Source organism: Myotis daubentonii, chromosome 2 (assembly GCF_963259705.1).
Source record: "Myotis daubentonii chromosome 2, mMyoDau2.1, whole genome shotgun sequence".
NCBI classification, from domain to species: domain Eukaryota; kingdom Metazoa; phylum Chordata; class Mammalia; order Chiroptera; family Vespertilionidae; genus Myotis; species Myotis daubentonii.
The window spans coordinates 44,336,692-44,352,897 of NC_081841.1; the positions used below are offsets into that span (position 1 = coordinate 44,336,692).

A 16,206-nucleotide genomic window follows, 5' to 3' on the forward strand; every position below is an offset into this window, starting at 1 on the left:
TGCATATATTGATCGATTCTTATATGTGCCCTGATTGGGGACTGAACCCACAACTTTGGTGTACTGGCATGACGCCCTAACCAACTCAACTATCTGGCTAGGGTGAACTATTTTATAGTAAAAAAATTACTTGGCATTAAGTATTTTTATGATCAAATTCTAAAAACAATCTTTAGTCCCAAGTGAACTTGGTACTCTAAGATTAAATCTTTAAAAAAAATATTTACATAATAAATATAATTTTAATCACTAAGTTCTTCCTCATCACTGAAATATGTGCTCTTCTTTATCCTTGGGCGTCTTGAATCATCAGAAGTTGAGGGACCCCCTGAACTGGGTTTCCACTTTTTTTGTTCTTCTTCAATTTTGGCTTGCTGTAAGAAAACAAACAAAACCAGGAGCCTGTTTATTATGGTACGTTAATTCAAAATAATGCAAAACCACATCACATGTGCCAACACTCCCCACCCTCCAAGTCTGTGCAAGCAATTTTACTTCATCAGAATGCTCCTCCCTCACTCCCGATATATCCGTTTCACCATGTTACTCAAAATTATTTTAGGCAATTTCTACTAATTAACAGGCACAGTAAATGAAGCCTACTTTCCATTCCTGCTGAAGGTGGGAATTATAAAATATGAAATTAGGTAACTAAAAGGAAAAATAAATTGACGTATACATTTACCATTTGTCAACTACATTAAAACAAAATATCTGGTTATATAAAAATTAGGAGATTATGTATCCTTCTTTAAAAAATATTTCATATATTTGTATTAGCGTCGTTAGTTGTCAAAAATATGTTTTTGGTTTTGTTTTGAAGCGAAGCTTCTTTCAAAGGTATCTTTTCAATATCTTTAATAAAATCTTTCCTGTTGGGCTAAACTCACTTTAATCAAATAGTTCTGCTCAATTCTATAATGAAAACAAATTATGATATTAAAAGTGTTATAGGGTCCTTAAAATCTAGGAGCCAATAGGAACTTTTCTATCATAATGTTTCTAAAGACCTTAGAAAAGTAGTCAGTCTCCTGAAGTTTAGGAGGAGAAGGGTGCTGGGGTCCAACCCCAGCAGGTCCAGGGGTTCCCAAAGGTGTGGACGGAGTTGGCGAAAAAGGAAGGACACGGAGACAGTATTCAATTGATCAGCAGCCTAGCCAGGATCTCCAGCCAGGATCTCCAGCCAAGTTCTGGTCTGGATCTCCAGAGAGGTTCTGCTGGTTCTCCAGCCAGGTTCTGTAGCCATGTTCCCTCGCTAGGTTCTCCAGGCAGGTTCAGTCTGAGATCTCCAGCCATGTTCGGTCACCAGGTTCTAGTCAGGTTCTCTTGCCGTATTTCTGTAGTCAGGTTCAGTCCAGGATCTTTTGCCATGTTCTCTCCAGCGAAGTTCTTCTGTCTGTAGGTTCTGTGTAGGTTCTGTCTTCTTGGCTCTCTTCTAAGTTCTGTCTCCTGAGTTCTGTCTCCTAAGTTCTGTGTTCTAAGTTCTGTGTCCTAAGTTCTGTCTCTTGCTGTATTGTTACATCTGTATTTATACCAGTTGATTCAATCCTATCAATCTCTATTACAAAGGTTAGGGCGTTTCTTATCTCCATTCCAGGGAGTAAAGATTATGTAGCTTAAGCATGATTGTTCATAGTTAAAGTGATTAATTACCCGCCTGGCACTTAGTTGAGGGGTTTTATTCCCTCCCTAACTTCAGGGGAAAATCCCTACCTGGGGATTCAACCTTTCTCGGAGAGGTGACCTTGGTTAAAACACAGCGCCAAGAAGGTGAGCAAACATATTAAGAACCGTATGCCATATATGCCAGGTCCCTTGAAACAGCAAGGATGGACCGGCTCCCGGCAGGAGGGGAAAGACAGGTTGCCACAATGAGGAGATGATTAATAAAGTAAGTAAGGAATATGAAACTATTAACCCAAGGCTGCTATGGCATGGTGCCTTTTAAAAAAAACTACTTAGTACCTGGAAAGCTATGGCCTGACTGAGGCTGTCAAGAGAAGGATCTTCTCCTTCATCTTCACTTTCTTCTACTTCTTCACTAAATTAAAAAAAAATAAAATCAGAATGCATTTAACCAATAGTAAAAAGACAGAAACAACACTATAATGTATTTAGTAAGAGTGGATATACATACATTTCTTCTTCTGGTTCAGGAATTTTCTTTTTTTTCTTTTTCTCTTTCTTCTTTGGAGGTTCACGTTCTCCAAGCATATTTTTAGGACAGGCATAACTTAAGTGTCCACTTTCCTTTTGTTTCCCATTAAAAAGGAATGGAAAATATTATATTTGTTGTGTTATTAATAGAAACTTGCCTGGTACCTGAAGACTAAAAGGTGTTAGAACTTAAAAAAATAAAAAAAGATACTGTCACACTGGGAACATATATGAAGAAATTAATAAAACCCATTAATATTTAGAAGGTAATTTTAACTCCTAATAAACTATTTTAACAATAAGAAAGTATTTTAGAAGTCCACAAAGACCTAAGAGTAAAAGAAGTATTCTTCCTCCAAACATTTTAAATACATGCTAAAAAATAATTCAAAATTTAAATGAACTATCTACCTTGAATATAAACATTTTAAGTTATCCTATCTAATAGAGGGAATATGCTAATTGACCCTCACACCATCACAAAGATGGCAGTGCCCTCAGCAATGAGGAGGGAATATGCAAATTGCTGCCCCGCCCTCAAAGATGGCAGCAGCCATAGCCAATAAGGAGGGAATATGCTAACTGCCTGCCACACCCTCAAAGATGGCGGCGCCCAGTTCCCTCAGCCCTGCCTTCAGAGTCCCCCAGTACCTTCAGCCCCCAAGCCACTCAGGGCCAGCCCAAGGCACAGGCAAGCCTCGGATGTCAGCTCCCCAGCCTCCCAGGGCTGCCCGAGGCTCAGGTAACCAGGGCCGGCCGAGGCTTGCGCAGCTGGCAGTGGCAGCAGCAGAGGTGTGATGGGGGTGTCGCCTCCTGCCCCTGAGGGCTCCCGGACTGTGAGAGGGGGCAGGCTGGGCTGACAGACCCCCCCCTCCAGTACATGAATTTTCATGCACTGGGCCTCTAGTTACTTGATAAAATTGGGACAAAACTATTCCTAACTCCCAAGATGTTGCTTAACATTCTGTTTCAAAAACAAATTTAGTTTCCTCATTTTTCCAAATTAATTTCATTTTGCTTTGGTCATATCTAGACGATCCCTGCACTGTCCAATTATGGTAACCACGAGCCATAATTCTTTTGTGGTTATCGAGAACCTGTTTAAATTGATATGCATTATAAGGGTAAAATATATACAAGATTTTGAAAACAATATGAAAAAAGAAAGTAAAATATCTTAATTTTAAAACATTAATTACCATAGTTTAAATGATTATATTTTACATTTTAGATACATTTTGGGTTAAGTAAAAGATTTAAATTTTATTTGTTTCTTTTTCAATGTGGCTACTAGAAAATTTAAAATTACATTTGTGGCTTGCATTGTATTCATATTTGACAGTGCTAGACTAACCATCTATCCTATCTAATAGAGAGGGAATATGCTAATTGACCCTCAGGCCATCACAAAGATGGAGGTGCCTACAGCCAATAAGGAGGGAATATGCTAATTGACTGCCACTCCTCAAAGACGGCGGTGCCCACAGCCACAAGATGGCTGGCGGGGAGGGCAGTTGTGGTAGATCAGGCCAGCAGGGAGAGGGCAGTTGGGGGCGAACAGGTCTGCAGGGGAGGGCAGTTAGTGGCAACCAGGCCAGGCTGGCAGGGGAGGGCAGTTAGGGGTGACCAGGGCTGCAGGGGAGGACAGTTAGGGGCAACTGGGCTGGCAGGAGAGGGCAGTTGGGGGTGACCAGGCCTGCAGGGGAGGGCAGTTGGGGGCGATCGGGCCGGTAAGGGAGCAGTTAGGCGTCGATCAGGCTGATAGGGGAGTGGTTAGGGGATGGTCAGGCTGGCAGGCAGAAGTGGTTAGGGGCAATCAGGAAGGCAGGTAGCAAACGGTTGGGAGCCAGCAGTCCCGGATTGTGAGAGGGATATCCAAATGCCGGTTTAGGCCAGATCCCACCGGCAGTTGGACATCCCCCAAGGGGTCCCAGATTGAAGAGGGTGCAGGCTGGGCTGAGGGTCACTCTCCCCCCAAGAGCACGAATATATTAGTATACATAAAAACCTAAGTGATCGGTAAGACCAAATGACCAGAATGACCAGAACGATAGGTCGACCAGTCGATTTGACACGCACTGACCACCAGAGGGCAGACACTAAACTGGCAAAATATTATAGAAACAGGCAATATCCCATTAACACAAATATTTATGGGTCACTAAAATCTTTTAATACAATAATATAAGTAATTAGTCAATACTTTTTAACCTAACAGTTTTCAAAGATTTAGAAACTGGAGAAAATGTCACTCTGTATCATCCAACTCAGGTTACCTTTACATACTACATTACTTTTTTCTTTCTTTTTTAATTTTTTTTTTATTTTGAGTCCTCAAGAGCCCGACAGAGATATGGGGTGGAGAGAAGGTGGGGAAGGAGAAGCCGGAGGAGTAAGCGTGTGACTGGGGGCGGGCAGAGCGCGGTGCAGGGAGTGGGGGAAGGTCGCCACTGAGGGCATTTCTGCTCCGTGTAGCCTCAAGGCCCAGAGGCAAGAAGGCTATTTATCTGAGATCACAGGCAGCAAGTTAACTTACCCGAGATCAGATAGTTAGCGAGCTCATCCAAGGTTACAGACAGTTAGTTAACTTGTCTAAGGTCACACGGCTCAGAAATGGTGGGACCGGTTTCTGAAGGGGCCGAAAGGGACCTGTTCCCGCCTCTACCAAACGCACTCAGCTGATGGCAACACCTCGCTGGCAGCCAGGCCCAGCTCAGGGCCTCTTCCTGGGAGCCCACTCCACACAGCACCTGCTGAAGGACAGACCCCATGGAGGAAAGGGACCCAGAAGGGGTGCCCATGGGGGCCGTGGCCCTTCCCCCGGGGAGCTTCGCTCTGGGAACTGGGCCTCAGTCTGTGCTGTGGGTGGCAGTGAAGTGAGTGAAGTAGAATTATCTCCTTTCTTCAGCAGAATGCAATTTTACACTGTAGTTCCTTAAATTAAAACTCAAGTCAAGCTTATGAAATAGACCCTGTGAGGACTTCCTAGAGCAGCGCTTCTCAACCTGTGGGTCGCGACCCCTCTGGCGGTCGAACGACCCTTTCACCCCCGTGGTCACCTAAGACCATCCTGCATATCAGATATTTACATTACGATTTATAACGGTAGCAACATTACAGTTATGAAGTAGCAACGAAAATAATTTCATGGTTGGGTCACAACATGAGGAACTGTATTTAAAGGGCCAGAAAAGCTGGGGCTGCTAAGAACTCCGGCCCCGGCTCACAGAGGTGCTTGGCTCCGGCTTCGGGGACATCAGCGCAAGAGCTTGCCAAGGCCGGGTCTGCAGGGTCCAGTCCACACTGCAAAGCCAGGCCTTCCCGGCCCTCCACGCTCTGGCCCGGCCGGCCGGCCCACTTCGCCACCTCCTGCTCCGGATGGGTCATTCATCCCCCTCCTGGCCTTGGCCGTGTGCTCCAGAGTGGCCCTGCTGTGGGACTCTTTCCATTTTACACGCAGGAAAGCCAAAGCCCAGGCAGGCAAACCTGACTTGCTGGAGTCAGACAGGAAGTTGGCCGCCTGCTCTGGGTGCCCAGGTGGCGGGGGCCTGGCTGCTCAGCCGGGGGTTCCCTCATGCTGGCAGGGTAGGCAGGGTTGAGGGAACGAAAGGAGAGGAAGCTGGGGCAGGGCAGTTGGGCCTGTAACTGGTTACCATTTGGTTCCCAGACCAGAGAGGAGCTGTGGGGAAGCGTGGAGCTGAGCAGCAAAGAGAAGGAATGCGGTGGGTGGGGGCGGCCCCTCACTCTGCACCCTCCCTGGTTCTGAGGGTATGAGCTCCGCCTCCCTTCCTCACCAGGCGGGTGGGAGCTGCACTAACTGGAGCCGGCCCCTCCTCTCCCGCAGTGCGCCCTGTGGGAAGCGGCCTCTTTGCTTCCCTTCAGCAACAGGGAATTCCCTTCCAAGGCTTTTTTAAAAGCCACCATTATTTGAGGATAGTTCTAGAACGGTCTTTACTTCTTTGATCCCTCTCGTGTTGCTCAGGACTCAGCTCTGCTTACCTGCAAACCCCTCCATTTCCTTTCCTTGGGCTCTACCTTCTCCTGTTCCTTTAAAGGCTCTTTTCCTTCAAGGTCTCTTGGAGGTTGCAGGACTCTGGGCTCGACCCTGGGCCCTCCTCTACCACCTTCACACCGACCTTGCCCAGCCCCATTGCCACCCTGCCGGCTCTAAGCACCACTCAGGACCCGCCAACTTCACATTTGTCCCTGCGTGTCCCATAGGCCTGCAGACCAAGCCTTGAGTACCATGATCACCCTTTCAGAACCTTCCCCCCTCCCTCTCACACCCTACTGCTACATCTAGACCCAACTCCACCATCTCTGGGTCCTGCTCTACATACTACATTTCAATTGAGTTTGCATAGACGAGTCAAGTCCCAGATTAAAACATCTTTCATAACCTGGTTTTAGCCACCCAGGAGTTTAGAAGAGCACAAATAAAATACTGATGTGAAAGTACTGTACACTAGAGAAAATTACATTAAGTTTTAGCTATACTCACCCCACATTCATAACACTTAGATTTATCAAAGTAGTTTCGTCTTCGGATGAACTCAGCTGCTCTTCCATTGTCAATAGCAATGCTTGCTTTTATCACTCTACCAAATAACTAAACAGGAGAAAATGTAAATGCAGAATATGTATTCACTGATCCCATTTCCTCAAACCTTCAATTCTATTTTATTTTTTTTAATTAAATCTTTATTGTTCAGATTATTACATTAGTTACTCTTTTTTCCCACCATAACTCCCCTCCACCCAGTTCCCACTCCACCCTCTGCCCTCACTCCCCACCCACTGTCCTCATCCATAGGTGCACGATTATTGTCCAATCTCTTCCCTCACCCCCACACCCCTTCCCACCCCCAAGAATAGTCAGGCCATTCTCTATGTCCCTGATTCTATTACAATCACCAGTTCATACTGTTCATCAGATTATTTATTCACTTGATTTTTAGATTCACTTGTTGATAGATGTGTATTTGTTGTTCATAATTTCTATCTTTACCTTCTTACTCGTAAAGGATACCTTTCAGCATTTCATATAATACTGGTTTGGTGGTGATGAACTCCTTTAGCTTTTTCTTATCTGTGAAGCTCTTTATCTGGCCTTCACTTCTGAATCATAGCTTTGCTGGATAAAGTAGTCTTGGTTGTAGGTTCTTGGCATTCATCACTTTGAATATTTCTTGCCACTCCCTTCTGGCCTGCAAAGTTTCTGTTGAGAAATCAGCTGACAGTCTTATGGGTACTCCCTTGTAGGTAACTGACTGTTTTTCTCTTGCTGCTTTTAGGATTCTCTCTTTGTCTTTTGCTCTTGGCATTTTAATTATGATGTGTCTTGGTGTGGTCCTCTTTGGATTCCTTTTGTTTGGGGTTCTCTGCACTTCCTGGACTTGTAAGTCTATTTCTTTCACGAGGTAGGGGAAGTTTTCTGTAATTATTTCTTCAAAGAGGTTTTCAATATCTTGCTCTCTCTCTTCTTCTGGCACCCCTATAATTTGGATGTTGGTACTCTTGAAGCTGTCCCAGAGGCTCCTTACACTATCTTCGTATTTTTGGATTCTTTTTTCATTTTGCTTTTCCAGTTGGGTGTTTTTTGCTTCTTCGTATTTCAAATCTTTGACTTGATCCTTGCCACCCTCTGGTCTGCTGTTGGGAGTCTGTATAATATTCGTTATTTCAGTCAGTCTATGCTTAATTTCTAGTTGGTTCCTTATCACAACATCAGGGTTTCACCAGTCTTCTTGAGGATCTCACTACATTTATCGGCAGTCTCACCAGTCTTCTTGAAGATCTCACTACATTTATCGGCGGTCTCTAGACAGTTCTTTAAAGACCTTAAAAGTGTGGTTTTGAACTCTATATCCAACCGTTTGCTTTCCTCAAATTCTGTCGTTTGTGTCCTGTTTCTTTGTCTTGGCATTTTTTATGCTTCGCTGTGTCGACAGAGTTCCTTTCTGTGCTAAGTGTCCCAATTACCTGAGGTAGACACTCTTGGTGCACCCCCTTGTGGGCTTTGTGCACAATCTTGTTGTAATTAAGCTTTGATTGTTGTAGTTATCACTGTGAGGAATTGACCTCCAGGCCAATTGGCTGTGAGAATCAGCTGTGTCTGCAGTGGGAGAACTTCTGTGCTGGAGATACCCCTCTGGGGCTAGACTTGCTTTGATGGGGCTTTCGTGCTCACTGAGTCTGCCCCGAGTGTGTCTTTTATGGTTCCACGGAGCTGCAAACTGGATGGTTCCACTCTGACCTCTGGGCTTCCTGGCTCCTGGATCTCTAGGGAGGTGCTAATCTAGCCTTTGCCTGAGGCTATCCAGCAAAAATCTCCCTGCAGGGCTTGGGCGGGGTGGGGCAGGTCTCACGGGATCAACAGGGCGGGGTTAGCAATTATGGCTGTTCTTGGTCTTGCCCTCAGAGGCTCTGCTACGCAGTGTCCCAGTAATCACTGCAAGCCCCAGGGAGAGAAAGCTGCCCTAGGGTTCTGAGCGATGCCAAACAGTTCCGCTTCTCCCGTATGAGTCTGGGTCCCTAGAGACTCACCCGGAACTGGAGCTCAGAGCCTGAGACTCCCTCCCGATTGAAAACGACAACCACGCCCTCAGCCGCCAGCCCGCTCCGCATGCACTCTGCACCTTAGTATTTTACTTCAGCACTGCGCGTCCTCTGAGTCTTGATATGCTTTTCTCTTTCCTCCTAGCTGTAGAACTTCCACTCAGCCAGCCTTCCTGTGGTTCTGGATGATGTCTGTTCCGTCTTTTAGTTGTATTTTTGAAGTGGTTGTTCGAGGTAGCAAACTCTGGTGTTTACCTATGCCACCATCTTGGTTTCTCCTCTATTTTATTTTTTAGACTATTTTAGCAATTGCCTACTTAGGTGTGACAAATTCTGTTCTGTAGAATAGACTCTTACTTCCTTATTTGACTAATGTTTTGGGAAACCAGTACAGTTTTGGCATCTTTTCTTTTCCACATAAATAACCTCGGAACCTACTGATACCTGTCAGACTTGATCACCCTCTACATCCCCATATTTTTGGCCTGGATGAGCACAAAGTCTTTTGGGTTAAAAACCTTATTGGGAATGAAAGGCTTACCTGTTTGTTGTTTATTGCCCTGGTGCAGTTTTGTGCAGAGTCTTTATCCAAAAATAAAATAAATGCAACACCTTTACTCTTCCTGGTATCTTTATCTTTCATTATAGTAACCCTTAAAAGCATAAACAAATAATTAAAAATAATGAAGCAGCAATAAATAAAACAGCTATTAATAACTTGGAAGACAACTGTATTCAAAAAGGGTAATAAAACATTTACACAGTAAGACCAAAGAGTACATTTGACAAATAGCTTATTTCTTCAAAGTTATGGGATATCAAGAATGGAAATAAGAAAGTATGATACTGATTTAACACTAGTGAACACAAGTATGATTAGGAGTATCTGACAAATCAAACTGTAATCAGGGGCTTAAGGATGAAGCAGAGATTACAGAGACAATGGGATCTTTAAGACTCAGCATAATTCCTCTTCTCTACTAAGTCTTTGTAGAAAAAAACAAAGTATTCTCTTAACACAAAAAGTAAAACTACTTATTTTTTTCTAGGTTTTAGACTCTAACTACATTCTTAAACTTCTTTTAAAGACTCTCTAGCTCTGTGGTTCTTAGCCATACCATCCAAAGTACGTAAGTGATAAGAGCAGAGTCTGCTCTTTCTTCTGATCCCTTACACATCCTTCGTTCTTTTTATGCATTAAAAGACAATGTTCAACAGGGCTCTTAGGAGAAATGGCTGATTCCAAGGCTGGGATAGGGTATAAGGTGAACTAGTTTCTCAAAAGAGTACATCTATTTGTTTATTCATGTTGTCATTCAGTCACTCAATTAGCTGCAAGTCCAGGCACTAAACATTGATAATATAAAGGCAGTAAAGCAATGTCACTCCCTCATTTAAAATTCTTTAATGGATTCCTGTTGTTCTTAGAATGAAAACCAAATATCTTGTAACTTGGCCAAAAAGCAAGATTAGGAACCTGCTTCCATTTCTTGGCATTTCTCCCTCTTGTTCACTCATCTCTGGTCATATTGGCTTTCTCTCTGTTTCATGATTGCCGGGGTCCAACCCCAGCAGGTCCAGGGGTTCCCAAAGGCGTAGACTGAGTCGGCGAAGAAGGAAGGACACGGAGACAGTGTTCAGTTGATCAGCAGCCTAGCCAGGATCTCCAGCCAGGATCTCCAGCCAAGTTCTGCTTCGGATCTCCAGCGAGGTTCTGTAGCCATGTTCCCTCGCTAGGTTCTCCAGCCAGGTTCTGTCCAGGTTCTCCAGCCAGGTTCAATCACCAGGTTCTATTCAGGTTCTCTTGCCAATTTCTGTAGTCAGGTTCAGTCCAGGATCTTTTGCCATGTTCTCTCCAGCGAAGTTCTTCTGTCTGTAGAAGACGTTCTGTGTAGGTTCTGTGTTCTTGGTTCTCTTCTAAGTTCTGTCTCTTTCTGTCTTGTTACATCTGTATTTATACCAGTTGATTCAATCCCATCAATCTCTATTCCAAAGGTTAGGGCGTTTCTTATCTCCATTCCAGGGAGTAAAGATTATGTAGCTTAAGCATGATTGTTCATAGTTAAAGTGATTAATTACCCGCCTGGCACTTAGTTGAGGGGTTTTATTCCCTCCCTAACTTCAGGGGAAAATCCCTACCTGGGGATTCAACCTTTCTCGGAGAGGTGACCTTGGTTAAAACACAGCGCCAAGAAGATGAGCAAACATATTAAGAACCGTATGCCATATATGCCAGGTCCCTTGAAACAGCAAGGATGGACCGGCTCCCGGCACATGATGTCACTTTATTTTCTCTTGCCACAGGGTCTTTGCACAAACAGTTTCCACTACTGAAAATGTTTCTTCCATTTGCTTTGCCTACTTAACTCTCACTCAGTCTTTAGTTTTCAACTCAAAGATCCTGACTTAGGCAACTCTACCCTCACTACCTAGACTAGATCAGGTCTTCCCTGTTATAGGTCCTTACAACTCTGTGTCTTTAACTTCATAGCATTCTCATAATTATATATTTGTATGGAAATTCATTTGGCGATTCTGACAGACAAGGACAAAACAAGAAAAGGTAATGGTATGGTTAAGGGAGTAGGCTCTGGAATCAAACTGTTGGATTTAAATAGTCTCCACTACAAACTAGCAGTATAATTTTAGGTTTACTGTGTGCTTCAGTTTTGTCATTTATAATAATAACAGGATTATAACAGTATTTACCTTAAAAGGCAGTTGTCAGAATTTAATTGAGTCTTTCAAGAAAATTGTACATGTTTACATACATAGAAAAATGACATATATATGTAAAAATGTTAACAATAGTATTTTCATTTACTTTGTTATATCAAATATTTGTTTTATAAAATATAGTAAATTGACTACCATTAAAAATAATGGAGAAGTAAATTAAGATAAACTTTTAAGTGAAGTTTCAAAATTTTATGCGAATACTTACTTTACAACTTTGCCATACTTGGAAAATATCTGAAACAAAGTAACACATACCAATTTACAATTTAATTTAAAAATCACACAAAAACATTAAATTTTCAGGTTGCATACACTTGCCATATTCTTTGTTATAGTTTATGAAAAATTTTAGCCTTTAGTCTGTAAGATAAGTTTTTTTAGTGACTAGAATAATATTTTAAATTTTGTTATTGGAGTCCAGGTATCTGTCTCCGTTTCTAAATTTCTGACAAATGAGCACATACAGAGGAAAAAACCCACTCTTCAGGTGTGGTAGATTGAAGGCACACACATTATACAGTTGCTGTGTTACTGTGATATAACCCATGGCAACTATCAACTCCACCATAGCTCCAAAGAATCCTTGTATTTCAAATAACAATGTTGTACAATATCATGATTCCCAGCCTGCTCCCACCCAATCAAGCAACCTGTTTCAGAAGACAGATCCTTAGATTGCTTATAAAACAAAACATGAAACAAAGCTCCAGTAATGAAAAATCCATTCCCCAAATCTCTTTCTGCCCCCCCTTAAAGTATTGGTGAAACTTTATAGTTGGCCCTTTCTTTTCTTCTACTTGTACATCTTCACCCTAAGCAATCTCACAATTTTATTTATTGTTTCAGCCAATAGTTATATACTAACTAGAGACCTGGTGCAGGAAGTTCATGCATGGGTAGGGTCCTTAGGCCTGGCTGGCCATCAGGGCCAATTGGGGGCTTCCGGCTGCTGGCCAGGGCCTTTCTTCGCTCCATGCTGCCCCATGGAGGTCATTACACATCATAGTGAGAGACTGTACTACCTGTCGAACTCCCGAGGGGACACTTTGCATATTAGCCTTTTATCTATATCTATATATCTACATATATAGATATATATAGATATAGACTAGAGGCCCGGTGCACAAACATTTGTGCACTCAGGCGTGGGGGGGTGGGGTGGGGAGGCAGGGTCCCTCAGCCCGGCCTGTGCCCTCTCCCAGTCTGGTACCCCTTGGGAGATAATGACCTGCTGGCTTAGGCCTGCTCCCGGGTGGCATGGGGCAGGCCTAAACCCTAGGTGCAGCCCCTGGTTGGGCTCAGAGCAGGGCCAATTGGGGAGTTGGGGCGCTGCCCCTGTCATGCACAGAGCAGGGTGGATTGGGAGGTTGCGATGCCACCCTCAGTCACGCTCAGGGTAGGGCCGATTGGGGGGTTGGGGCACCGCCCCGTCACACTCAAGGCAGAGTCGATGGGGAGGTTGTGGCGCCACCCCATCACACACAGAGCAGGGCGGATCAGGGGGTTGGGGCCCCTTCCCCTGTCACGAACAGAGCAGGGCGGATAGGGAGGTTGTGGCTCCACCCCCTGTCACACACAGAGCCGCAGGGCGATCAGGGGGTTTGGGCGCTGCCCCGTCACGCTGATCCCGGTGCTGAGAGGCCTCGTGGCTCCGCTGATCCCAGTGCTCGGAGGCATATTATCCTTTTACTATATAGAATAGAGGCCTGGTGCACGGGTGGGGGCCGGCTGGTTTGCCCTGAAGGGTGTCCTGGATCAGGGTGGGGGTCCCCACTGGGGTGCCTGGCCAGTCTGGGTGAGGGGCTGAGGGCTGTTTTCAGGCTGGACTGAAGCTCCCAAGTGCTCCTTTTTTTCTTTCTTTCTTTTTTTTTTTAATTCTGGGCCAGCTTTAGCTCTGAGGCTCCAGCTCTTAGGCCTCCGCTCCTGAAAACAGGTATCTGGTTTGTTTCCGTTCTTGATACTCTGTATCAACTCCAGCTCTGAGATCCCAGCCGGCTGAAAGCTGGTTTCTGGGGTTTTGTTTAGTCTATATTTGTTACAATGTTTGAAACTGCAGGCTCAGAGGCTGCAGCGGCAGGCGGGGAACGTTGGTTTCCTCGGTCACTGAAGCAAGCAAGCCTCATGTTAGTTTCAAGCTGCCTGGCTGCCGGAGGCCATCTTGGCTGACAGTTAATTTGCATATCGTCCTGATTAGCCAAGGGGAAGGGTAGTGGTCGTACGCCAATTACCATGTTTCTCTTTTATTAGTGTAGATAGTTCCTATTATATATTGCTTCTTAGAAAAGTGTTTTTGAATATATTAATATATGCAATCAATGATAATAAATTTTGAGTCCTCTGAGTAATTTGTGTAATGCTGGAATGTGGTATAACTGGATTGCTGTGTAGCCACACTGAATTCTGAAGGCAATACAGACAGCTTTCCATAGAACACTTTCAAAAGGCTTCTCAGTTCACTCAGAGTCCTTACCATTATCTGTGTAGGCCTTATAAGGCATCCCTGCATGGGCTTACCTCTGACAGCTTCTCTTCTTCTCTTCACTTGATTTACTCTGTGCCTGAAATGCTTATCCCCTAGACAGCTGCCTTTACTTCTTTCAGGTCTTTATTGAAAAGTCACCTTCTCAATAAGGCTTTAGCACCATGTAAAATTTCACCTCCATTCCCAACCTAATATGTAATAACCCACCTTTCCTGTTTTACTTTTCTCCTTAGCACCTAACATCTTAGCATTAACTTTGTATTTAACAAATAACATCATTCAACTTTTTTATATTTCACATTGTCTATCCTTTTATTGTGAATGCCAAGAGGGATTTTTCATCTTTTTGATTGTTGATGTGTTCCTAGTATCTCTAAGAGTGCTCAGCATACGGTAAGTGTTCAATAAGTACAGAAATGTCTTTTTTGTAACAAGCAAAGAAGCTAAAGTTCATTTTCTCCTCTGTTCTTTGGGATTAAAACTATCTTAATTAATTAATCAAGCAATATAGACGGCAGCATCTCTCTACTTAACATCTACTTCAAGTAGCACAGAGAAAGAGGGTACACTCGGAAGAAAGGATTCATGTCTTTCCTTCCAGTTTTTCTCAACCACCCATTTGCAGGAGAGGCACCACTGCAATGTACTTAAGAATTTTACCAAGCCTAACCGGTTTGGCTCAGTGGATAGAGCGTCAGTCTGGGGACTGAAGGGTCCCAGGTTCGATTCCAGACAAGGGCAAGTACCTTGGTTGTGGGCACATCCCCAATAGGGGGTGTGCAGGAGGTAGCTGATCAATGTTTCTCTCTCATCGATGTTTTTGACTCTCTATCCCTCTCCCTTCCTCTCTGTAAAAAATCAATAAAATATATTAAAAAAAAAGAATTTTTACCAAGGAGAACTGTTTGCTTTAGCTACAATTATTTCTCAAATAGATAATTCAGAAGGTAATAGTACTATTAATAAAACTTACTTACCCGGTATAAGTCATTGTTGGTCAGGGAAAAGTGCAAATTGGATACATACACTGTACTTTTACTTGGGGCCAATCCACCACTCATTTCTAAAAAGAAAAATAAACAGATCCAAAAGCAATCTAAGCCAGGATAGTCTCCATTCCAAGTTAGACCCAATACGGGCAATCACTGATTTAATTATGCCAGATTCATACACCTTCCTTACTGCTTAGTAATAGTGAATAATGACTCCCCAGTTGGGTGAATTAAGGAATTCCTTTTCTCCAGACACCACTTAAGAGATTTTCTGGTCCTATTTCAAGTGGATTCTTCACACTAATTAACCCTTCTAGTGCCGGCCTACAGTGTGAATGGGGAAGTGCGGTTTAAACAGATGAGAGAAAAACCCGGTCCTTACTAATCTTCCCTCAGGCTGAGAGCAAACAGTGCTTTCGAATATGTGTAAGACCTCGCATACACACAGCAGGAAGAGCCTGGGGCCGCAGAAAGAACCTCAGCCACTGATTTCCACTCATACTGTGGCTGGGTACCTTCCTGGTTGTCTTACTATTTTTCTCTGGAATGGCATCAAGAGGACATTTTAGCCCCACATTTGGATGCACATATAAAGTCCAGCAAACTTCCTCAAAGTCCCATCCGGCTCCACCACGGTCGAATTTTCGGTCTCAGAGCGCGTGCGCTATATCTTTAAGACGGGGGTTCCGAACGCTCACAAACGGCAAAACGCGGATTCGAAGGCGAGCCGGTTCGAAGGGCCGGGCCAGACGCTCGGGGGGATGGACGCGGACAACGTCAGAAACTCACAGCGGTAGCGCTCGTTTGACAAGGTTCCCGCTGGAAACGCGTCGGCCGTGCTGGTGGGGACCGCGCAGGCGGCTAACGGGGAAGGTCCGGGCATCCAAAGGCCCGTCCTGTCGGCGGCGGGGCCTGGGGAGGGAGGGGCCGGCCGGCGGCCAGGCCGAGGCGGCGTTTACCTTCCAGTGGGGCGGGCCCGGGCGGTCGGTAGAGCGCGAGCCCTCGGCTCCGGGGGCGCTCAACCCCGACGACTCCTTCCCCCGCGCAGGGGCCGCGGCATCGCCGGGGCTGGGAAGGGCCTGGCGCCGCGGACGAGAAGGCAGCGCCTCCAAAGCCTCTTCCCTCCCTGCTTGCTTTAGACCCCGGCGCGGGCCCGGAGGCGGGCGCGTTGCCGACGTCATGCGCGCGCCGGAAGTGCCTGCCTCGGAGCGGAGACGAACTGACTACCACAATTACCGAGACTCCAGGCGGCCCAGAGTTGGTGAGCGTGTTTTCCCT

General features: G+C 44.8%; 2 protein-coding genes across 18 annotated transcripts in view; one reads left to right on the top strand and one right to left on the bottom strand.

Moving 5' to 3' along the window:
* Window positions 1-217: 217 nt before the first annotated feature.
* Window positions 218-16,028, bottom strand: ZCRB1 (zinc finger CCHC-type and RNA binding motif containing 1). Of its 10 annotated transcripts, none has more exons than XM_059682597.1 (8): window positions 15,888-16,022; window positions 14,914-14,999; window positions 11,660-11,688; window positions 9,257-9,368; window positions 6,659-6,766; window positions 2,138-2,250; window positions 1,966-2,041; window positions 218-374 (listed from the first exon to the last, which is right to left on the bottom strand). In XM_059682597.1, the coding sequence occupies exons 2-8, from the start codon at window positions 14,995-14,997 to the stop codon at window positions 243-245; spliced, it is 654 nt and encodes a 217-aa protein (XP_059538580.1). In that variant the 5' UTR covers window positions 14,998-14,999; window positions 15,888-16,022; the 3' UTR covers window positions 218-242. The 10 variants fall into 10 exon arrangements, with proteins under 10 accessions (XP_059538580.1, XP_059538583.1, XP_059538582.1 ...); XM_059682600.1 differs by lacking the exon at window positions 15,888-16,022 and adding an exon at window positions 15,718-15,858; XM_059682599.1 differs by lacking the exon at window positions 15,888-16,022 and adding an exon at window positions 15,461-15,593.
* PPHLN1 (periphilin 1) overlaps window positions 15,475-16,206 on the top strand; it is a 113,797-nt gene continuing 113,065 nt past the window's right edge. For 4 of the 8 annotated variants that reach the window (XM_059682588.1, XM_059682589.1, XM_059682590.1 and 1 more), the window contains exon 1: window positions 15,475-16,189. In XM_059682588.1, coding sequence (XP_059538571.1) covers window positions 15,475-16,189 — 715 coding nt within the window. The remainder of the gene's footprint in view (window positions 16,190-16,206) is intronic. The other 4 variants (XM_059682594.1, XM_059682595.1, XM_059682593.1 and 1 more) reach the window with 3 other exon arrangements.

Bases quoted from the DNA above. Each gene is read 5' to 3' on its own strand.
- ZCRB1 (XM_059682597.1), bottom strand. From the start codon at position 14,997: ATGAGTGGTGGATTGGCCCCAAGTAAAAGTACAGTGTATGTATCCAAT. The intron at 2,251-6,658 runs GTGAGTATAGCT...GGGAAACAAAAG, and splicing joins CTAAGTGTTATGAATGTGGG to GAAAGTGGACACTTAAGTTA. The intron at 2,042-2,137 runs GTATGTATATCC...TTTTTAATTTAG, and splicing joins CCTGAACCAGAAGAAGAAAT to TGAAGAAGTAGAAGAAAGTG.